Consider the following 24198-nt stretch of genomic DNA (forward strand, 5'->3'; position numbering starts at 1 on the left):
TGGAAAATGTAAACCAGGTCTATATCTTCTTCACCTCTTTTGTGGCTATTTCCTTAAAGCAAATCCTGTTTGTGTCTCTGATTATGTTTCATCTGCTGATGAAAATCTGAAAAATATAAAGAGCTTATAAAATATATTCTGTGCTTCATCTTTGGTCAGCTTTCAGATACGTGTTCACATTTGGAAGTACATGGACCAACGTAGTCTTCAAAAGTGAGTGCTCTAAAAATCTTCCTTGGGGTTATAATGTGTAGCAAAATTGAAAGAGTTGCACTGTCTTAAGCAGCTGTTAACCTATTTCCAGGCAAGCTATTTGACTACTACACATTGGTCATTATGTAAGCTAAATATCAGACACAATATAAAAGCTTTTATCAACGTTAATGTGATGAATTCTTAATTGCTTGGTTATGTGAGACGAGTGAAAGAGGGAGTGATCCTGGGTATGTGAGTGTGGAGAATTTAAATGGCAGGTAAATGCAGATAAAAGATGAGAAAAAGCTTTAAGGATGCTTAAATTCAGATGTAGCTGCTTACTTCATACATCTAGGAACTGAAGTCCTTTACATTAATTATCAAATTTGTGGTACCTTTGCTCCACACCTGCTCATTTGAAAAACAGTTTACAGACTCCTTTTTGTTGAGTGCTCCTTAGATACAGCACTACAGAGAATCAAAATAGCTCTACCATTTTGCAACAATGAATAGCATGTACCTCAAACAGAGATTTGACAGGTTCTTCTTTTTACTATGGAAGATGAATCATCAGACATCAAAGCACAATAATAATGGTGACAATAAAATGACAAGTGACAATTCTTCTTAAAAGTCCAAGAGTGTGATTCTGATCATCTACTAAAAATAGATAAGGAAACTACCTTTGGTGTTCAACTTAAAACACTACAAATATGCAATGAGGTTTTAGCTTCATTACACCTGACTTGAAGCAGCCTTTATAGTGATCAGATACTAATTAAGATTCTCAGTCTGGTTTTTGCATTACAATAACCACACATAATAGGCATAATTTCCCTAAAAAAAAAAAAAAGTCCTGTAAGGGTATAGCTTAGATGTTAGTGTTGCAGCCACTGCTCTGAGGGCAGCTGCTGGCTGCATGCAGAGTGCAGGATTCCTTAGCTGACCAATTCCTTAGCAGGCTGCCTAGAGCAAAACAATCACATCCCATGGGTGCCAAGAACAACAGCCTCACCTTGGCACCCTTGGATTGGAACATGCTGCAGAAGCCACCTCCTTGACATGCTGGCACCTCCCATTGGGAAAAGATTTGAACTTAGAGATGTGGTTGGGTTGTGCTGGTTAAGGGATTGATAACAAAGAGGATAGAAACAGCCACTCTGAGCAAGAGTTACTGGGGTTAGGCACTTAGGGTAGGAATGGCCTGGAGGAGTTAGGGCTGCTAGGGACTTCTGCTTCTGTTAGTTAGCTTCTTCTGGGTAGGGCTTTGGTGTAGGGATGCTGCTAGGGAACGTGCTCAGGACTTCTGTTAGCTGCTTTGTCTGTTAAGGCTTCCAGGGCTTCTGCTGTTAAGACACTCTGAGACTCTGCAATGTTGGGGATTCTGCAGTGTAGCAACAACGGACTTCTGGGAGGACTTCTGAGATTCTCTGCTCTCTGCACTTCTGGAATCTCATTGCTATACAGAGACAGGTTTCCTGCCTTCATTTGTCACCAATGGCCCCCCAAGCAGGAGAACAGCATGTTAGTAGCTAATTAAGGCTAGCAAAAGAACCACAACAGCAACCACAAAACCTCTGAACAAACAAACCCAATCTATTGGTAAACATAGGAAGTGTAACTTCGTGTGCATAATCCTTACCATGCCAGAATCTTATTACATTCACTTCCTAATCCAAAACAGCACACATTAAAATTGAGATCAATGCAAAAAATCCTAACACCAAACCAGATGTGCATTTTTACAATAAAAGGCAACAGAATCTTGCATTCAAAACCCCAACCAAACAATAAATAATAAGAAACCCATTAGCATTTTCAAACACTGGATCAAAATGGACAGCCAAAATTTGAATGTATGCATTTTCTTTCTGATGCAGAGGAATAATGCTTGTACTTGTTCCTCAACTTGCTTAAATTAAACACGAAAGGCTGAACAGAAGAAAGGTTATCTGATGAGGAAGCAAGAATTTGAGAACTGAGCAGAAACTATAGCACAGTAAATATTTTTGGGTTCACACAGTGTAAACTCACTCTCATGAATGTGACTTTTAATTTAGAGACAAACACATGAGCAAAGTACTTGAAAGCTCCTATCAGTGCTCAGCAGCTTGCAAATGACTACCAGGTGGCCTGATTTTTTTTATTAACATTAGAGGAAGAAATTGATTTACAGTGGAAGACTACTTTGCTGTGGCAGTTAATACTACATTTACATGCCCCTATAATTTACTTCACTTATGGCTGTCTCTTATATTAATATTAATTATAAAAGTCCTCTTCTAATATTGCTTGCTTTGACAGGCACACTTTGGCTATGACAAATGTTTTATAATGTGCTCAGACAATATTAATACAAGCAGAATCTCTGATAATTGCTGTTTCCTAAATACAAAGATTTTCTTTTTAATTTGAATTTATCTTTTCTTCTCACCTTCCAACCCTTTACTAATATAAACTCTGATAACTCTACATCAGTCAGAATCATTCCTAAGCTTGACTTGGCTTGATAGACCACACGAAAAATAAAATCAATTCAATCTCTCAGAAACTTACAGAAATGGTCTTTGGTTTGATGTTTCACAGTATCAGAGTATATCAGAGGTTGGAAGGGACCTCAAGAGATCAGCAGGTCCAACCCCCCTGCCAGAGCAGCATCACTCAGGGGAGTCTGCACAGGAGTGCAGCCAGGTGGAGTTTCAAAGTCTCCAGAGAAGGAGACTCCACAATCCCCCTGGGCAGCCTGCTCCAGGGTTCTGTCACCCTCACTGGAAAGAAGTTTCTCCTCATGTTGAGGTGAAATCTTCAATGTTCAGGTTTGAACCCATTGTTTCTTGTCTTATCACTGTGAACCACTGAAAAGAGCCTGGCCCCCTCCACTTGACACCCACCCCTCAGCTATTGATAGACATTGATCAGATCCCCTCTCAGTCTTCTCTTCTCCACACTAAACAGCCCCAGGGCTCTCAGTCTCTCTTCACAGGGGAGATGCTCAAGTCCCCTAAGCATCCTCCTGGCTCTCCCTTGGACTCTCTCCAGCAGGTCTCTGTCTCTCATGAACTGCGGATCCCCAAAATGGACACAGGATTGTAGCTGTGGTCTCAGCAGGGCAGAGTAGAGAGGTAGAAGAACTTCCCTAGACCTGCTGGACACTTTTCTTGCTGCACCCCAGGATCCCATTGGCTCTCTTGGCTAAAGGGAATATTGTTGTCCCATGCAGAACTTGCTGCTCACCAGCACTCCAAGGTCTTTGTGGAGCTGCTTTCCAGCAGGGCAGTTCCTAACCTGTCCTGGTGCCTGTTGTTATTCCTCCCCAGATGCAGGACCCTGCACTTGTCCTTATTGAACTCCATGAGGTTTGCCTGCAGCCAGCTCTCAGCCTGTCCAGGTCACGTTGGATGGCAGCACAGCCTGAGGGGTGTCAGCCACCCCCCAGTTTGGTATCATCAGTGATGATGTCTAAGTAGAAGGAATTCACTGTCTGTGATCTCTATTTTATGTTACATTAAACTGATCCTTCCTTCCTAGGAGAAAACTTACTCATTAAAGTTCCTTATCCAGATGTAATCTGACATCACATTCAGAATTTTTACAAGTGTGAAGTCCAATAAACCTGGCTGCCAGGTTTACTGCAGCTGTGAAAATATTTGCCTGGAGTGACATGGTCTGAATTTTCAGAGGATACATAAGTAGGGTTCTACCACAAATTACATTCATATTTTGCATCATAAATAGGCCATAAAATTAGTCTATATGGTCATAGTGCAAAGAGATTCATGAGCAAGGAGCCTTTATTGCTATATATGTATGTATGTATGTATGTATGTATTTACAGAACCGTGATATAACTAAGTAGAATAATCATAGCTCAGCATCATCACAGGATGTTAGGGGTTGGAAGGGACCTCCAGAGATCATCAAGTCCAACCCCCCTGCCAGAGAAGGACCATAGGATCCAGCACAGGTCACACAGTTATGCATCCAGATGGGGCTGGAAAGTCTCCAGAGAAGGAGACTCCACAACCTCTCTGGGGAGCCTGTTCCTGTGCTCTGTGACCTTCACAGTGAAGAAGTTCCTCTCATGTTGAGGTGGAACCTCCTGTGCTGGAGTTTCTATCCATTGGCCCTCGTCCTCTCACAGGGTGCAACTGAGCAGAGCCTGTCCCCTCCCTCTTGACCCTCAGCCTTCAGATATTTATTAACATTTATTAAATCCCCTCTCAGTCTTCTCCTCTCCAGACTAAACACCCCCAGGGCTCTCAGCCTCTCCTCCCCAGGCAGTGCTCCAGTCCCTTCAGCATCCTCACAGCCCTCCCTTGGACTCTCTCCAGCAGATCCCTGTCCCTCTTGAACTGGGGAGCCCAGAACTGGATGCAATATTCCAGGGGAGGTTTCACCAGGGCAGAGTAGAAGGGGAGTAGAACCTCCCTGGATCTGCTGGACACACTCCTCTGAATGCACCCCAGGACCCCATTGGCCTTCTTGCCCCCCAGGGCACATTGCTGTCCCATGCAGAACTTGTTCTCCACCAGCACTCCCAGGTCCTTCTCCTTGGGGCTGCTCTCCTGCAGATCCCCTCCCAACCTGTCCTGCTGCAGTTTATTCCTCCTTCCCAAATGCAGGACTCTGCACTTATCCTTGTTGAACCTCCTTAGGTTCCTCTCTGCCCAGCTCTCTCTCTGTCCAAGTCTCACTGAATGGCTGCACAGCCTTCAGGTGTCTCAGCCAAGCCTCCCAGTTTGGTATCATCTCCAAACTTGCTGAGCAGACTCCGTCTGTCTGTCTTTCCTTTCATCAGTGTCATCAGTGTCATTGCTGGAGATGTTGAACAGGACTGGACCCAGCACTGGTTCCAGCTCTGCAGCTGGACTTGGCACCACTGACTGACACTCTTTGGACTCTATTGTGTAACCAGTTCCCAATCCATCTCACTGTCCTTTTATCCCACACTGCCTGAGCTTGCTCTCAAGGATGTTCTTTAAACTGATACTAAAAGATTCAGTAGGGTGGATTCAGCCACTGGAAAATACTTCTTGCCAGTTGTAAAGCAAGTATGCACAGAGTAGCCTTTGCTCAGATCATGATGACACAGTAGCAAGGGAAGATAAATGTACTCCCAAATATGTGAGGCTGGAAATGTCAGCAACATAGCTCAGGAGTTTCACAGTGACAGCAATTTTGATCAGATAGAGTTTGCACAGTATCTGAGGAAGAGAAAAAACACTAAGTTTCAAATAGCACAGCTCCAGGGGAGAGCAAAAAAGAGAGAAACTGTGTTTTCCAGCTATCTTGTTTGGGTTTAGAGTTTGTCTGGGGTTAGGTTTTAGATTGGTTTGTTTGTGGGTTCTTGTTGATTTCCAGTTGCTTGAGTTTCCTTTGTTTTGTTCATTTGTTTTGTTCATTTGTTTGTTTCATTGGTTGGTTTGGACTCTTTTTTTTGTTTGTTTGTTTGGTTAGTGGTGGGTTTTTCTGTTTATTTCAGCTTTTTTGTCATTGTTTTTGTGTTTTAAACAGCAGTCAGTTACAAAAGGAATAAAAATAATACAGAGATCCAGAATAATAAAGAACATAATGACCTATTCTGGATGAAGCAGATTAATATCCTCACCACATGGATTTTTAGTTGGTGGTTGGTGTTTTGTTTTGTTTTGTTTTTTTCCCTTCCTCTGAATCATTATTTTTCCCCTCTGTAGGCTCATTTCAAAGGTTTACTTTGAAGTCCCCTGGAAAGTTTTACACTTTTAAAAACCTCTTCAAAGACTGCTACCTGAAGGAAACAATGAGAGAGATTTCCAGTCACAGATGGTTCTTCTAAACAGCTACTGATCAACAAAGATATGGTACAAAATGCTACAGTATTGACAACCACACTGTCACTGGTAATTAGTAGGAGTGGTCTAATTCAAAATTTCATTAATTTTCTTTCTTTAAGTTTAAAGTTAGCTAGAATTGTTAGAAGCTTAAAACACAATGACAGTAGGAGATAGTCATGAAGCAGGCTTCACAGTTGTGATACCCCCCTCCTATACAGACAGACTAACAGAGTTGGGGCTGTTCAGTCTGGATCTGGATGTACTGGAAGGTGTTCAGAGAAGGGCCACCAGGATGAGCAGAGGGCTGGAGCTCCTCTCCTGTAGGGACAGACTGAGAGAGTTGGGCTTGTTCAGTCTGGAGAAGAGAAGGCTCTGAGAAGACCTCATTGTGGCCTTCCAGTATCTGAAGGGGGCTCCAAGAAAGCTGGGGAGGGACTTTTTAGGGAGTCAGGGAGTGACAGGACTGGGGGGAATGAAGCAAAACTAGAAATGGGGAGATTCAGATTGGATGTTAGGAAGAAATTCTTCCCCATGAGGGTGGTGAGACACTGGCACAGGTTGCTCAGGAAGGTGGTGGAAGCCTCATCCCTGGAGGTTTTTGCATCCAGGTTGGATGTGGCTGTGAGCAACCTGAGGCGTCCCTGGGGTGAGGTGTCCATGGACCATGTCAGGGGTGTTGGAACTGGATGATCCTTGAGGTCCCTTCCAACCTTGACAATTCTATGATTCTGTGACAGAGGACAATCAGGGATCTTTCCTTGGAGCTTCACAAACCATGGGATAATTGAAAGGTGGCCCAGTGACAGCCCAGCATTTGTGAACAGTTATAACAGTGGATGCCTTTAAGGAATCCCCTGGAATAGGAAAACCAGAACTATAACATGAGAATCACAACATTTTAGTGCAGTGAAATATCCATGAAAAATTCTCAATAAAAAGAAAGTGAGCATTAAAAGTTTAAATTTGCAGCAGATGGCTGGGTAATTTTCATTTACACTGACCCAAACACACTGGTTAAGTTCCATCATGAAGAACCAGTATTCAAAGGGATTTTTATTTGCCTTCCAGTAAGCCTTAGATGAGTTCCCTGATTGTGACTCAGGCACTCCAGTACCTGCTGAGGATGTGAAAAAGAGATGCAGTCCTTGTACAAGCAGATGTTTGCCCCCACACTGGCAGGGCACCAATTTTGGCAGTACAAACTTTACATTTAGTTCCTCATTTTCCAGGTTGCTCTGCCATTCATCAAGGGCATAATTCACCTTCTCTGCTCAGTAGTGCAGTTACTGTGCTTGCTGATGATACCCTGAGTCAGAGCTGTCGGGCCCATAACGTAGTAAGTACCCCTGTCCAGCTAACTACATTGGGGAAACCATTTAATTCCTCTTTTTTTTTGTCTTGGTAAATCACTATGTGACCATCCAGATATCCAAGAAACATGAATTAATTAATCTACATTTAAACAAAACCAGCTATATTTTGCTTCCAGAAAAAAATTCTTAGAGATGGATGAGGGTGTGTGGATTTTCATGAGGGAAGTGTCAGTCATAACCATATTGCTAAAAAGGCATTTTTTAATGAGGGTGGTGAGACGCTGGAACAGGTTGCCCAAGGAGGTGGTGGAAACCTCATCCCTGGAGAGTTTTAAGGCCAGGGTGGATGTGGCTGTGGGCAACCTGATGTAGTGTGAGGTGTCCCTGCCCATGGCAGGGGGGTTGGAACTGGATGATCTCTGAGGTCCCTTCCAACCCTGATAATTCTATGATGCTAAGATTCTATATGGTACTTTTGTTTATGCAGTCTCCAAACCTTAGTTTGAACTGAGAAAGCTGATTCACATTATGAGTTCCTGCCCTCTGTGGTATTGATGTGGTACAGGAGTTTCCCCCAGGTAGCACGCTCGCAGGGGCTGTGAGCGTTGTCACTCCTCTGCAAACACACACTAAAGGTGTCCCCCCTGCTAATGACACATGAAATGATGCTGCTGAAGCTCACTTATGACTAATCATACTCTGTGAGGAGATGATAGCACACTAACCCTTCTCCACACCATTGCCTTTGTCCTGCATCTGCTGGTGTAATGAGGAACTAGCAACTAGGATGCACATGCAGGAAAAATGTGACAAGATTGCTTGGCATGACCTGCTGTGTAATTCAAGCCATCAATGGTTGCTTACACCTCCCTCTGCTTGAGAGCAGGGGAAAAATGTAGGCACCTTTCCTACTGGGAAATGTTGATTTATTGAGAGCAACTTTGACTTAGATGGCTCAAGTATGTAATCTGTTGATTCAACTCTTAGATGGATCTGCCAAGACGATGCTGGAAATTTGCAGCTATTAAACCAGCAGAGCAGAAAAGGAACTATAAATAGCAAAAAGTAGAATGTAGCAAAAGAAGGAATTAAAACTGCATGGCAGCTGTCTCAGCACTCCTGTGATAAGGTGAATGAGCTGAAGAGCTCATTCAAGAGATCTAACATAAGACAATATCTATTTGCAAGCAGAAATGAGATGATTTGAAAAGTGTGATAAAAAGCCCAACTTAAAAAATTTGCATTCTCTGCAATACTTGGCTGGAAACATGACAGGATCACAGGATGTTAGAGCTTGGAAGGGACCTTTGGAGATCATCAGGTCCAACCCCCATAGACCAAGTCAGGTCACACAGGAATGAATCCAGATGGGGCGTGAAAGGCTCCAGAGAAGGAGACTCCACAACCTCTGGGCAGCCTGTTCCAGGGCTCTGTCACCCTCCCAGTGAAGAAGTTCCTCCTCATGTTGAGGTGGAACCTCCTGTGCTGCAGTTTATATCCATTGCCCCTTGTCCTATCACAAGGTGCAATGGAGCAGAGTCTGAATGATTAATAAAAATAATACTGCAACCTGTGCTTGAATCAGGGCAGATCTACTGGAATAAATAAATAAATCTTCTAAAATGCTTATTATAGGGTTCAGAACTAATCAGAGGTGGATCAAGGAAGTGGAAACACTTATAAATTTCAATTGAAAGAAGTAATGAATGGTTGAAAGTATGTAACTTGCAAATTAAAATATGAATTTTAACTCTCACTTAACTAAAATTCTAGAAATGACAGGGAGAAAAAAACTAAAGCAGGTAAAACAACAGAAAGAAATTAGTGTTGAAGAGAAACAAACCATCTGTAATTATCTACAGTCAATTTGGTGACATAATTAAGGACACTGAGGCAGGGTACATGCAGCTTTGCAGCATAAGGCTTTTGTCTACCTAAACAAAGCCACACCAGCAATTACCATTTTCTAGGGTTCTATTTAACCAAGCACTTTTCACTTGTCCAGGCCTGTACCAACTAGAGAAAGATAAAATATTATGACCTAGGTAGAACATACTTCCAGAATAAATTCTTGAGCTCTTAATTGCCTGTTGTTTGACTAAAGTAAAATGAATTGGTCTCATGTTTAAATTTAATTACTATTAAATTTGCCACACAAAGGACTTTATTACAGAAGACCTCAAATGTATAATGCACAAGATCTGCAGTCTCCAGCCAGCAAAGAGTTTTTTTTTCCTCTGAGGAGTCAAGAAGACAAATTATACATTTGAAGTTAGAAATAAAATGTGCATTGTCCACAGTCTTCTCTGACACACAACAGAACTGTGCCCAAAGAACTTTCATTATTAATTCCTCAGGCAAACCTAAGAGCTTTGGTCCAACAGTTCTGAGAACCCCATGAGATTTTGTGCATGTTACAACACTTCTTGGGGTTTAGAGGGTTTTGTCTCAACTTTGGAATGAAGCTAACTGTTTCCCACTTTTAATACTGCCAAATGTCACAACTACTACTAGGAATGGGAGGGGACCAAGCTCTTTTGGGTGGTGCACAATAATAAACCAAAGAACAACAGAGACAAGCTGGAACATAGAAGGTTTCACCTCAACATGAGGAGAAACTTCTTTCCAGTGAGGGTGACAGAGCCCTGGAGCAGGCTGCCCAGAGAGGTTGTGGAGTCTCCTTCTCTGGAGACTTTCCAACCCTACCTGGCTGCATTCCTGTGCAGACTACCCTGAGTGATGCTGCTCTGGCAGGGGGGTTGGACTTGATTTCTGAAGGTCCCTTGCAACCTCTAATGTTCTGTGATCCTGTGACACTATTAGATCCTTGTTTTCATGCAAATTTTTATAGACTGTAATCAAATTATTCAGTTTTGGCCTATTTCTGGAAATGCCCATTACAAATATATAGGAGAGTCTGTTTCTAGAATTTATAATTCCACTGTGCTGAATTTTTCTAACATCAATGGCAAATAAAATGGGCTGGGTAAAGCAGATCCTCCCATGTCCATTAATACAATTGTTCCAGTTTGGACTGTCTTTGGATCATTCAGAATGGTGCTGTAAGGGCGTTGTAATACTAATGCAATTGTAATTAAAAAGTGTAATTAAAAATCATAGAATCACAGAATTGTCAGGGTTGGAAGGGACCTCAAAGATCATCCACCTCCAACCCCCCTGCCATGGACAGGGACACCTCACACTACATCAGGTTTCTCACAGCCACATCCAGCCTGGATGAAAAAACCTCCAGGCATCCAAGGCTTCCACCACCTCCCTGGGCAACCTGTGCCAGTGTCTCACCACCCTCATGGGGAAGAATTTCTTCCTAACATCCAGTCTGAATCTACCCATTTCTAGTTTTGCTCCATTCCCCCCCAGTCCTATCACTCTCTGACACCCTCAAAAGTCCCTCCCCAGCTTTCTTGGAGCCCCCTTCAGATACTGGAAGGCCACAATGAGGTCTCCTCAGAGCCTTCTCTTCTCCAGACTTAACAGCCCCAACTCTTTCAGCCTCACAGGAGAGGTGCTCCAGCCCTCTGCTCATCTTTGTGGCCCTTCTCTGGACACTTTCCAGCATATCCAGATCGTTCCTGTAATAGGGGCTCCAGAACTGGATGCAGTACTCCAGGTGAGGTCTCACCAGAGTGGAGTAATTAAAAATTTAAATTGTAATTTAAAAAATGTATTAGTAATTGTAATAGTAATGGCTCCAAACATGTAGTACAGTACTTTTACTTACATTCTTGACTATGCTCTCCTCCTTTCTTGGTTGAGGCATGGTGAGAATGTGATATGAACAACAAAAAGAAAAGGATCTCAGCAAGCCCTAAAGCATCTTTGGAGATGAGGTTGCCTTTGCCTTAGAAATGTCCCACAGAAAGCAAAGCCAGTCCTCACAGAAATAACAATTACTTTCTCTGTTGTCCAACCAACAGGATGTCAGCTTGAGAAAACAAGGATGGCTTAAATTAAGACTTATCTACTCTACTGTTGCCTTCCAAGCTATTGTCTCCCAAGCAACCCTTGTCATTTGAAAATTTCCAGCCTCTCAAAAACCTCTCTGAGAGTACTGGATCAAGAAGTTCCTGTTCCTTTCCAAACTAGTCCATAAACTGACAGAATAAACAATGTTGCAATAGTAACAGGCTTCTGACTGATGTTTTTACAATAAAAGCTTGAAAGAGGAAATAGGCCTGCAATACCATATTGTTTTTGAAATCCCAATGGCTAGGACTGCAGAGCCTTCAGATCCATCCTACTAGCTAGTGTTGATGCCATTTCCATAATAACAACCAAACCCACTATGAAGAACAAGTCATTATGGAGACAAATGCTACAGTGCTTGATCCAATTTTTAGGGCAGTACTGATTCATAACTGGGTGTTACATTGTGAGAGCTGAAATCCCCTTCCCACACTGACAATGACCAGGCTAGCTCAGTCTGGAAGCAAATGAAGCTGTTATTTACAAGCAAAACTACGATCTAGGATGAAATGCAATGAATCTGTACAAATAAGACACTAGTCACAACATTTACAAATAGGTACAATCAACAGAAAAACACAACCAAGCTCCCTTTGCTTCCCCCAAGGGGCCTTCCCCCCAGCCAGAAGGACTCCCCCCAGACCCCTCTAGCAGAAGGCAGAGAGTCAAGAAGCAGAGAGGCTGTTAGACTTAGCTTGTCAAGGTCAGTGTGTTATCTTCAGCCAGGAGAGAGAAGAAGCAGGCAGACAGAAGCCCAGCAAGCTGAGAACTGCCCAACTCCCCAACCTTGTTTTGAGTAGAGATTCTTAAACATTTCTCTCTCTCCAATGGAAGTGTTTAGAATAATCATTATTGTGCTTTCTTACACCCAATAGTGACTTATTTACATTCTTTCACTTTCTCTACTCAAACTTTGTGAAGAAAAATTAGACAGTCTTAAAACCATCACACTGGGGAAAAAAAAAGAAAAAAAGAGCTCTCATAACCTGAAGATTACTCCCAAGATTTCTAGCAGTTATGACTATGGACATTCAGAAGCTGACATTTTCCTGAGATACTATGAAAGACTCTAATATTTCAATAGAAAATAACTTTTCAGGCCTAGGAACAATGGCATTGCTAGCTCTGGAATTTCATACTGATTCAATATGATGATACAGCTGTTGTGACTGAAGTAGTTCCTATCTGCAGGGTTATTCAAGCATAAAATTGTTGTCAAGGCAATCCCAATCGAAAACAGCTGGGTCCACAGAAAACACATGGTGCTCATATGATGTCGCTCTCAGCATATGTAGATGCAGCAAAGAAGGATTTTTATTGCACATTCATGACCAATTGAGGCACACATAAATTACTGTAATCTTTATGTTGCCATTTAGCAACAGTGTGCAAAGAAAGAAAATGTCCTCATTCTGCACAGAGGTCAGAAAAGAAGCTCTTGTCTGCCAAATTGCCATCGAGCGCTAACGCAAAATTGGTACCACACTCTGTGGAACGCTGATAACATTTTTCACTGCAGTTAGCTACAGATTGCCTGAAATACAGAAAAGTCAAAGCACAAGTGATTTAAAGGGAATGATGTTGTTACAACAGCTGAAATTTCCTGGTTTGGGATGAATTCCCCAAGCATGTGATTAAGAGAACTGATAGCTATGAATCAGCCATCTCTAATTTCAAAGCGGATGAGGGGAGAATCAGAACATCTCGTTCTTTTAAATCTTTTAAAGATTTTCCATTCAAATAAATGAGTGCCTTTAAGCAGCCTGGTGATTAGACCCAGGTCCTGCTTGATGAACCTGGTCTCACAATAAGGTGGCCCACTTAGTGGATGAGGAAAAGGCTGTGGATGTTGTTTACCCGGATTTTAAGCAAAGCCTTTGACACTGTCTCTCACAGCATCCTCCTGGAGAAACTGGCTGCTCACGGCTTGCTTTGGTGGACGCTTCACTGGGTAAATATAACAGCTGGATGGCTGGGCTCAGAGACTGCTGGTGAATGGTGGGTGGTCACAAGTCGTGTCTTCCAGGGCTCAGTACTGGGGCAAGTTCTCTTCAGTATCTTTACCAATGATCTAGATCAGCAGATTAAGTGCACCCTCAGTAAGATTCCAGATGACACTAACCTGGGAGGGAGTGCTCATTTTTTATTTAAAGGGGTGAAAAACCTCAGTGATTTTCACAGGATGAGCAGAATGAGCCCTATCTAATGTTTTCTCCTTAACATACAGTTCAAGCACCAGGAATCATTCCTGAAATGTTGTGAGAAGTCTGCTTACTTTGTGGGCTGCACAGCCTCCGTTACTTATCGCAGTGACACGTGATTGCACCACATCTAACAAAACAGTTCCAGAATAAGCAACATAACAAATTTCTGATTTAGCTCTTGAATCACTTTGCATACTACGCAATCTTCACTGCATAGAACTGCAGATTTCCTGATGACATTTTGTTTGCTGGAACTCCTAAGGGTACGCAGAGCCACTGGACTGAAGTGCTGACCGATGTACTGTGACTGACATGTAATTCAGCATTGAACCACTGCTGCACATGATATATTGGAGGTGATGTGAGCATGACCCTATACTCAGTGTCTTTGGGATTAAGTATTAATCTTCAGCAGAGAGCTTTAAAATACTGGAGAAAAAGATTTTTGTTTCAAACAATCACGAGTGTGGGGACTTAGTAAAAGACCTTATTTCCAGTTATGAAAGATTAATTAATTATATCCATTGCTACAACTATTCCCTCAGAACTTTGTATTATTATCAGAATATTTTACTTTCACTGTGATCATTCACCAATGTGTAAACTCACACAGCGGTATATTCTCAGGGTATTCTGGCTTTCAGAAACCATTTTAACCTTAGAAGTTCTATCAAGAAGATTGAAGACAAAAAACAACGGGAAAAGAAAGAAAAATCCTACTAATGAAACTTTTGACTTGCTATGTTTGACAGAAAATTTAATCCTTTTAGCTACCCCAATTTTTTTTTTCTTTTTTTGGTCACATTTTGGGCTGTTTGTCAATCAACATCACTATGTCTTTTAGAAATATCATTAAGGTCTGTACTAACACAGAATACATATAGATGAATGTACACACATCATAAGAAATTCATTCAAGAAGTCAGGAATAATGTGTAAAGATGAGGAAACTCCACTCATAGGACACTGCTTGTGTGTGTGCTGCTATGTTTCTGATGTTTTCTTACACATGCTGACATAAAACTGATTTGTACTACTGACCTTGGATACAAGACAATTTGTATATCTTGTCAGGGATCTAATGCAAAGCCTGATGGAAAGACTCTCACTAGATTTAAGGCACCTTGGAAAATCCTTCAAACTTACACAGCAAACGATAAAAGCTTTTGAATAATACATTTTAAATCTTAAAAATCTCTCTCTATTTTTTTTTTCTTTTCCCCTTCAGTATTTTTTTTCTGATATACCAGACTACATCTTATGGAAAATTAATCACCCTTTCCACACATTTCCATTCTGAACAGATCAACAGGTAACGATAGGAAAATATAAACTCTTCAATTTATTTGCATGTTTAGAAATAAATTTCTTTTCATAAATAGCTTTTGACATTGTGTCTATTCTCCCATGCTTAATTTCTTTCACCACATAACAAAAGCAGTCAGAATGCATTTGTCCTCTCTTTTGTTTTGGTGGCAAACACAAAAACGATGCAAGGATTGTTTCATGAAGCAATCCCATTATAGTTAGGATATAATCTCCATCAAAACATATGCTCTACTATCACAAAGAGATATAACAAAGATATATATATATATAGAGAGAGAGAGAGAGATGTACATAGAGGTATCTGCCTCTAACAAATATAGCAAAGCTGTATCTTAAGGAAAGTACTACACAACTGTATGGTACTTTTTTGCTCTGCTCTAATTGGTTAGTGTACGTCCATTTGCTTACTCTAAACGTACTGCATCAGGAGCAGTTCCAAATCACCAGCAGAAACATCTCTTGTTTCACAGCTTTGACATTTTTTGTCTGGTTTTGGCTTGTTTGGGAAGGGGGTGAAGGGTTGATTATGACTAAAGAGTCAAACTCTATCCTGTCATACCCAATCATGCTTTGTGAGACACTAGACCAGCCTTCAGTGAATTTGTAACCTTCCTTCAATATTTCCAGTCCAATAGCCACCTATCTAAGAAGTGAGCTTAATCTAACCTTGTGGACTTTAGGAAATGCTCACACAGATTTGTATTTGCAAAGGAGTAGCTTTTACTCACACAATAACATAAACCATATTGTTTCACAGTCTGAAAGCTCATTTAAGCAGAAGAATTGACAGCAACAGCACTTACCTGATTGTGCAGAATAGATGTTACACAGCTATTTTCCAGCTCAAAACCATTCATTAGCCATTTAAAATAAACATGATGCGATGCTTGAAATTTATGAAAATTAGCTTTTTACTAGCAATGTTTTTGTAAGAGGCTTCGAGGCACAAGTAGTGCAATTGGCTGCACTGTTAGTGGTTAAAAGAGATATGTGATATGTAATTATTTATAGAGAGATACAGAGTAGGAGATTCGGATCAGTTCATATGTAATAATTTAGCCACCATAAAAATTAAACAAGTTGTGAGTCTTCCATTTTGCCCTAAATGAAGGACAAGCCTCTTTTTGCTATGAGAAATCAGCTGCAGGACTATCAGACTCTCACCAGCCTATTGAAAGGACTGAAAGGAATCAATATCACACAGAAAGATGGATCGAGCATGAATCGATGTGGTCAGCACATAACCAAACAGACATGGAATTAAACAAGAGGGGGAAAAAAAGAAAAGAAAAAAAAAAAGAAAAAAGAAAAGGAGCACAGAAAGCACAAAAACCCAACCAAATGAAAAGCCAAACAAAACCAACAAAGATTGTCGCTTAACCTGTTTTGTCAGAGCTGGTATTGATGGTATTGGGAGTGATGGAAGTGAAGGTAGTCTTTGCGCTGTCCTTGGTAGTAACAGATTTCTGCTTATTTTTCATGGCTTCCAGTGCTTTGAGCTTCTTGGCATGTTTAGTGCCTTTGTAGTGGGCCGCAGCCTGGCTCTACAAAGGAGAACAAAATGAACCATGCAATCAGGCTCATTTCTAAACTGTCATTCTCTGTATTAATACAAATACAGACTACCTTTCAATAATGGGTACCATTCACGTTATCCAAGTGCTGAGCAAACAGAAAGTTAGCTTTAGAATGATGCTTGGAAAACAAGGGAAAAAAATACTCAAGTAACCCCAATTCGATGAAGATAGTATATACTACTGTATAATAATGTATTACTTTCAGACTGCAATAAGGTTGGCTTAGTCTACCATGCTACCATTAGATTTTCTATCAATTGTTTTTTTTTTTTTTTTCTTTTGCAGTAAAAAAGTAGTTCTCAGGCAACGGGGAGAAAGGCACTCTCATCTCAGTAGCTTTGCTCTTTTCCAGTTTCCATTTCAAACTAGTGATTTTCTCAAAGCGTCCTTCAAAGAACAGTTCACTAACAAGAGTGGAATCAGAAATTTCTCAGCAAAGACTGACAGGAAAAAAAAAAAGTAAAAAAAAAAACAAAACCAAACAAACAACAAAATGAAACAAAAACCAAATGAAAACCAAGTCCAAACAGAAGAAAAGAGAACATAACACTCTTCCAAGCCCATCACCAAGATTGAACTGATTGTGAGGCAAATATACAATCAGCTGCCTTTCTTTAAAAAAAAAATAAAATTGCTTTTGTTCACCTGCTACAAAAGGTAGTGTCTGAAATTCAAAGCCATAAGCAACCTTTCCAAGGAAAAAGCTCATAAAAATTCCTTCTACAGTCCCAAATATATTTTGGCTACTTGATATCGTTAAAAAAAAAAATGAGATGTGTCTGTGCATCGTTTTTAAGATTTATATATTGCACTGGAATTATCTTTATTATTCTGAGAGTTGATGCCAACTTGTCATCTATGTTGTGAATATATTTTAAAAATAGCATTTGAAGCATAAGATTGAACTCTATGCAAACCCCACTGGAATTAGTATGACTCTTCAGAATTTATTTCTTCTAGAATTAAACTCATAAAAAAATAGTCTTCTAGGTAAGAAGTTAACAGTTTGGGGAAAAAATCCTTATCTTTTTATTGCTGAACTTAAAGTTTTATTGAAAAGCAACCCTTTTGTAAGAAAGGGGTTGAAAGTAAGTTGTTCAAGTAAGTTGAAAGAAAAAATATTGAGACTAGAAAAATTAGTCAAAATTTAGCTCCTACAGAACTGAACAAATGAAATGCAACTCTGCTGGGCCAGCCCAAGGACACACAGAGGTCAGTATTTTGTTTCCCAGCATAAAAAAACAACAGATATTTGGAATATAAAAGAAAGGTAAATGCTTACAATACTGCAATCAAAAGAAGAAGGAGGGAAAAGAATGGGGGGGGGGGGGGGGGAATATAATTTAGTGGCTACGAAGTCAAAGGGATAAAATAAAATAGTCTGTCGTCTCCCTAAGTTGCTCATGCAGTAGAAGAATCCTGCATTACTTGGCATCTGTTAGTCATTAGACCTTTATTCAACATTATTTAATGTGCTGAATTTTGGATACAGAGGAAGTTCTAGTGAATAACACAGCGAGTGTGTATTAATTAATCTTGAGATGTATGACTTTGAGCTTTCCTGAAGAGAGATGATTCCTTCCAGATGCCTGAGATTGAGAAGCTCAAAGTGAGCAGAAAGGAGAGCCCTTGTCACAACCAATTAAGCCCTGTATGTGTATACATGCATAGATATACACACACACCCCCACATATGCTTTTGTGGCATACTGAGATGCATCATTCAGTTTGGCTGCAAAGCCAGTTCCTCTGGACCTAAAGCAATGCAAACATTGTATGAGGTACCCTTATTGAAAGAACACTGGACAGTGAAGTTATTAATTAGAAACAACTTGAACAGAAACAGCACAACCATGCACCTTTTAGAATTCCCAACACAGAACATTGAGACAAATTGTAAAGCCAGGTACAAAGAGTCAAGAGATGTTAATTGTTGTTCAACTACAGGACTAGTGTCAAGTTATGGTGGTGCATTAAAAACGACACACAGTGCATCCTCGCGTCACTGTCACGTCAACAGTTTCTAGTCAAGTTTCATCTGCAGTCATCTGCAGGTTCTGACTGCACTTGCTTTCCCTAACTAATAGTGATGTTTTTCAGATATCAGAAAAGTAGTCAGGATGTGGTCCTTAGCACTGAATCTTAAATGCTGACACGATAAACAGCAAAACTTTCTTCAGAGAGCTGTTGGTGGAGCACCCCAGATTTATGTCTCCTGCATCCATAGTTCTCTCTTCCCTCCAACTTCTCACAGTCACAGCTCCATAAACCTCAGCTCAATCAGACTGTGGGATGCATAATGAAGACACAATGAGAGCCTATGTAGAAATTGGTGACCTTTTCCACTTTCTAAAATATATGAATGAATTTTCTTCAAAGTAGAAACACATTGATCAAATTTACAAGTATGAGGGCTGCTACAGAGTGGTCCATTAGTCACTTCCCCCAGGGTTGGTTTACTCAGCCTCTGCTTAAAGTGGATCTTTATGCCTTTTTTTTATTTCAAAGTTTAAATCTTCAACCTCCATGTTTCAAGATAACTGTAGCTGCCACATTAGTGGTGGTCCTCTGAGAGAGCAGACAGATTGCTCCTAAACGTTTAACCAGCTTCAAATTATCTTATGATGAACTTTTACAACTGAAATGCAACCTTCCTCACAGGAGTATGATGTAGGAACTGGAAAAATATCCATTTTTTTTTTTCAACACAGCAACATAAAATATGGTACCTCAATGACTCATTTCTTGCAGCCATAAGAGAACTAAAATAATCCTCACTGTTAAAATCACATTTATTTGTGGCAGGCAAAAATGGTTACTTAAATAGTATTTACTTGCACGTTAAATTAAAAAAAAAAAAAAAAGAAAAGAAAAAAAGAAAAGATAGATCATAAAATGTGATTATTCCCAGCTTCCATATAGAATTAATAATTCTTGAGAGAGAGTAGAGGAGTGAAAGATAGAGAGATAAGGCAGTCCTGCTTTTGATGCTAGCCATGTAGCTTACTGAGATTATAACCCTTCAGAAAGGTGAGGAGTCTCCTTCTAGAACACTTAGAGAGTTCAACAGTAGCAAAACCCAAGCAGAAATTATATGCATCTTTACATATTACATTACCAACTTGTGCTAGAGATTGTGCTCTGTCTTAGTTTAAAGAGTGGACAGAAATACTTTTACTCCCAAAGGAAGTAAAACAAAGAGGCTCTCATTGCATTGGAGAGAAATACAGAATTATATTCAGAAAATACAGGAAAAGTACAGGAATACAGAATAAATATAATAAAATACAGATAAAAAATAAATATAGATACAATAGATAAAACAGATAAAAAATAAATATAATAAAATTCAGAAAAGACAGGAAAATACAGAACACATGAATCCTGAACACCTAATACATATATAGGATACATAAAAAAAAAAAAAAAACAAAAAAAACCACAACAACGAAAAAACCTTCCCCCAAGCAGACTAAACCACAAATCCCAGTGCTTGGTTTCTCCCCCCTCCTGTGGCCTCCTTAAGCAGGCCAAAATTGTGCAAGGAAAATTAGTCAGGGCTCTGAAAGTCCCAAACAGGCCTCCTCCCCCATGTCACCAGATAAGGGACTTCCTGCAGAGAGCCTAAAGGAGGGAGAAAAGAGAGCGAGTTGGCCTTGCTGCCAATTTATAAACAGATAGCAGAATTGTGGGATTGGGTAACAACATTGCAATTTTCCTGGCTCATCCCTGGACCTTTCTGGTCCTCCTGGAGGACTCAACACTACATTGTTTTTTTTTCTTAAAGGCCTCAAACTGCCACATGCTCAGATGAGCACAAGCCTTGCATAGACAGAAGCCAGTTGGAATCAAGAGAGGATTTCCCTCTCCATGTTTTGTGAAGGAATACTGACTTTTCTAATCACTCATCTTGAAGGAAGCCAGTCCCCTTTGAGAACACTGATGTTATTTCTGATGTTCTCTCAAATAAGATTTAGCACATGAAAAAACTCCATATAATTACAGAACACTTTTTAATCATAGTCAATCAGCTATCCCCAAACGCCCTCTGCTATTAAATTGTTTGGCTTTATGATTGCAAAAGAACACATTAGAAAAATAACTTCAGAAAAAAAGCTTACTTCCCCCTTTCATCAGAGTTTCCAAGTTTGCTTCTCACACTTTCCATGTTTGCTTCTCACACTTTCCTTGTTTGCTACACAGAATTGTCCCTAGCAGTGTGAAGACAACTCACTGTCAGTGGTGCAAGATTGCAGTGAGCTTTAAGAAACTGTATCCATTCTTGAAAAAGATTATTAAAAAAAAAAACCAAAAGGCATTATTACTTTTTTTTTTTTAACTGGTTGAAAACTCAAGGATCCTTAACTAGAATTCAAGGGCTCTGATCCTGCGAATTACATGCACATTAACTTTGGTCTGTGGGAATTATTCCAACGAAATGGCAAGATGTCTACAAAGCAAATAACTTTTCAAGGTTATTTGTAATGAAATCCTGCCTATTTCAGCAGCACAAGTTAGTTTAAGCATCTCTTTTGCAGAACAATTAGTTTCCTCTGGTTCCAGGTATATCTTGAATAATTAAGGATCTATCTAATCCTTACACTTTGTAACCTTCCCAAATTATTATCATATAACAGGTATTCATCTATATAAATATTTGTTGTGCACATATGTGTATGTGTGTGCTTGTTATAAATATAGACAGATGCATACCATAAAAGAATTTTAAAAAATCTATATAGAGGTGTGAAAACTTAGAAATAATAGCTATAGTGCCAAAACTCAGCTGTATTTCCTTTAAGGGCAATATTGTATCACAATTACCATAAGGACATAACATCACCAAGCAAACTGCAATGCCTAAAATACAATGATAACAACTAGATATCTTAAACAATCCAGACAGTAGCCTCTTAGAACTATCATATTTGCATGGAAGTCTCCAAAATAAGTTTGTCTGCCCGACTTCAAGGAATCACTGAATAAGTCTCATTACTTAGCTTCTTCAGGCAGTGATCCAGCAAAAACAATGTGCTTAAGTTTGCTTCCTCATATTCTCAAGAGTGTTTTCAATTTAACAGCAGCACTGCCTATTCTATTCTTTTCTCTTCTTTCATTCTTTCCCCTTCTTTCATTCTTTCCCAGGGAAGGAGCCTCAACCATCTCCCTGGGCAACCTATACCAGTGGTCCTCCTCCCTTACAGTAAAGAACTTGGTCCAAACATCCAATCTAAATCTGCTCTTCTCTAGTTTGAAGCCATTTCCCCTGGTCCTGTCCCTGCAAGTCTTTGCAAACAGTCCCTCTCCATCCTTCCTGAAGGCCCCCTTCAGGTACTGGAAGGCTAATAATAAAAGCCATCTCAAGAAAACAATCAAACAAACCCCCCCCCCAACAACAACAAAACCTACCACCAAACCCAAAACATTCAAAAAACAAAGAAGAAAAAAAAAAACAACCCCCAAAACTTAAAAAAAAAAAATGTAGGGAGTATGTTTCACTGATTCTTCCTCACACAAATTCAGTCCAACTATCCTGCATTATAGCCTTCTCATTTCACCACGTATTTTGAAAGATGTCTGTTGAGGAGAGTGCTCTGCTCCATGCTGCCACCTGGCCAGTTAGTAGCAAGGTTTCAGTTTGTCTGTACCCTTAGAAGACTTGAAATGAGAGCTCAGAGTGCTGAAAAGTCCTTTTTGTCTATCTGAGACTTCAGTAGATAATGTCACATCTCAGTTTTTACCAGCTCCTGCATCACATCTGCTGGTATTCCCACTACAAGAGTAGTAATTCTGGCTAATACATCAGCAACTGATGTTGGGATCCTCTAGAGGAGAAAGCTCTGAAACCAAAATACAATTAGCTTCCCACACATGGAAAGCAACTGCATAAGCCAAGAGGGATTCTGTTCTTGGTGAAGAGAGGGAAATTGTTTTTGAGACGTCTATGCTACACATTTTCTTAATCTCCAAGTACAATAAGTACTACAAATATAATTTTACAGATATATTCTAAGGCCATCAGAAACTGATCAAAATCAAAAGACCTTTTTACTTTTGGAACAAGCAGATTTTTTTGTTTCCTAATGATTCTAAAGTCTGGCCAGTTGGTGATGACAGCAGGGCTCAGAAAACGTTGCAGTATGCAGGGGAGACATCTGCATACCACCAGTTATGTGCTATTTACATAACCTGACCTTACCTCTACAAAAAGGAAAGGAAAGAAAGGAAGTCTAACAGCCTTGAGGTGCCCAGCACTTGGTTCTGTCTAGCACAGGGCTGTTAACTGTGAGCCATGTCTCACAAAACAAGCAGAGAATCAGTGCAACATTTTGCTTCCCTACTTAATAGACTCGATGCATCTCAGTGCAACATTTTGCATTTACTCTGTTAAGTAGGTAAGATTTTATTTGAGGCTTTTTTTTTTTAATAAAAATTAAAAATTAAATAATTTCTTATGAAGCCTACTGCTGATTTGCTCAGTAAATACATGCAGGAAGTTCAGGACTACTGCAGGTCCTGTGCTTACTTTCTAGAAAACAGAGGAACTCTGTGGACTTCAGCAGAGCTTCATAGACTGATGGTACAAGAGCCAAACAAGGTAAGTGTCCATGCAGAACAGGAGACTGAGGGAAGATGTATAATGCAGTTTTTAAAGGTGCTGTCAGCAGCAGGACATCTCATATTGCACAAGAAGAGGATCCCAATTTCTGCTTGATACATACAAACTCAATCTGCAGTCAATTACAGTGTAGATAAATGTTGCCTGTGGTCATCTCTTCCTTCTGCTCAGCTTACCTTTATCTTCTGAATTGTGTCATTTCAATTCTTTTTGTACACTCTACATCAACACCACTCTGTCATACAGAGCCAGAGATCTAATTACATTATGCACTCAGATGTAACATGGTATAAGACACCAAGACTGTGTGTAATATGACTTTTTTTCAGATATGCTCAGAGTACCCTCTTTCCCTAAAGCCAAATAGAAGAAAGCAAGCACCAAAAAAAGGAAAAAAAAAACACCTTTCTGTAGAAAAGAAACATTTCTCCATTAGTTCCCAGGTATTTAATTCTCTTTTTCCATGTAAAGAAAAACTTAATGTTGTTTCAACTTCTTCTTCTTAAGGAATTTATTTAATACACTCATGAATGCACCCTGAGACTGAAGGGACAGAGTGAATATGTGCTTTCTGAGCTCACTAACTCCTCTGCATTAACAAACCTGCTCTATCCCACTCCCTGTGTCTGGGATCTTTCCAGAGCCATTATAGAATGGTGAAAGACTGCACCCGACAAGAGTCTGCAATAGAATCATAGAATTGTTAGGGTTGGAAGGGACCTCAAGGATCATCTAATTCCAACCCCCCTGCCATGGGCAGGGACACCACACATTGTGAGACTGGCATCAACCTCCTTCTTATGGTAAAATCATCCATTCTATAGACAAACCAAATATTTTCATTATGGAAAGGAGAAGCTATTTTATCAGATGGTCAGATGTAGAAGGTTAAAATTTCCTACTTAAAAAGGTTCTTTACGACCCTGCATCTGCTTGTGCTGCAGGCTGCCATTGAGTGTGACATTACCTGAAAGCAAGCAAGATACAAAAATGTTCAAACTTTGAGTCCCTCAGGGATGAGTCTTGGGATCAGTCCTGGGACCAGTCTTGTTCAACATCTTTGTCAGTGATATGGATAGTGGCAATGAGTGCACCCTCAGCAAGTGTGCTGATGACACCAAGCTGTGTGGTGCAGCAGACAGGCTGGAGGGAAGGGATCCA

General features: G+C 40.2%; 1 protein-coding gene across 1 annotated transcript in view; it reads right to left on the reverse strand.

The window, feature by feature from the left end:
- The window catches only part of ZNF385D (zinc finger protein 385D), a 582141-nt gene that overhangs the window by 54992 nt on the left and 502951 nt on the right, over nucleotides 1-24198 (reverse strand). The window contains exon 5 of the mRNA XM_054384925.1: nucleotides 16223-16385. Within this exon, the coding sequence (XP_054240900.1) occupies nucleotides 16223-16385 (163 nt within the window). The remainder of the gene's footprint in view (nucleotides 1-16222; nucleotides 16386-24198) is intronic.

This window comes from Indicator indicator, chromosome 11, assembly GCF_027791375.1.
Source record: "Indicator indicator isolate 239-I01 chromosome 11, UM_Iind_1.1, whole genome shotgun sequence".
Lineage (NCBI taxonomy): Eukaryota > Metazoa > Chordata > Aves > Piciformes > Indicatoridae > Indicator > Indicator indicator.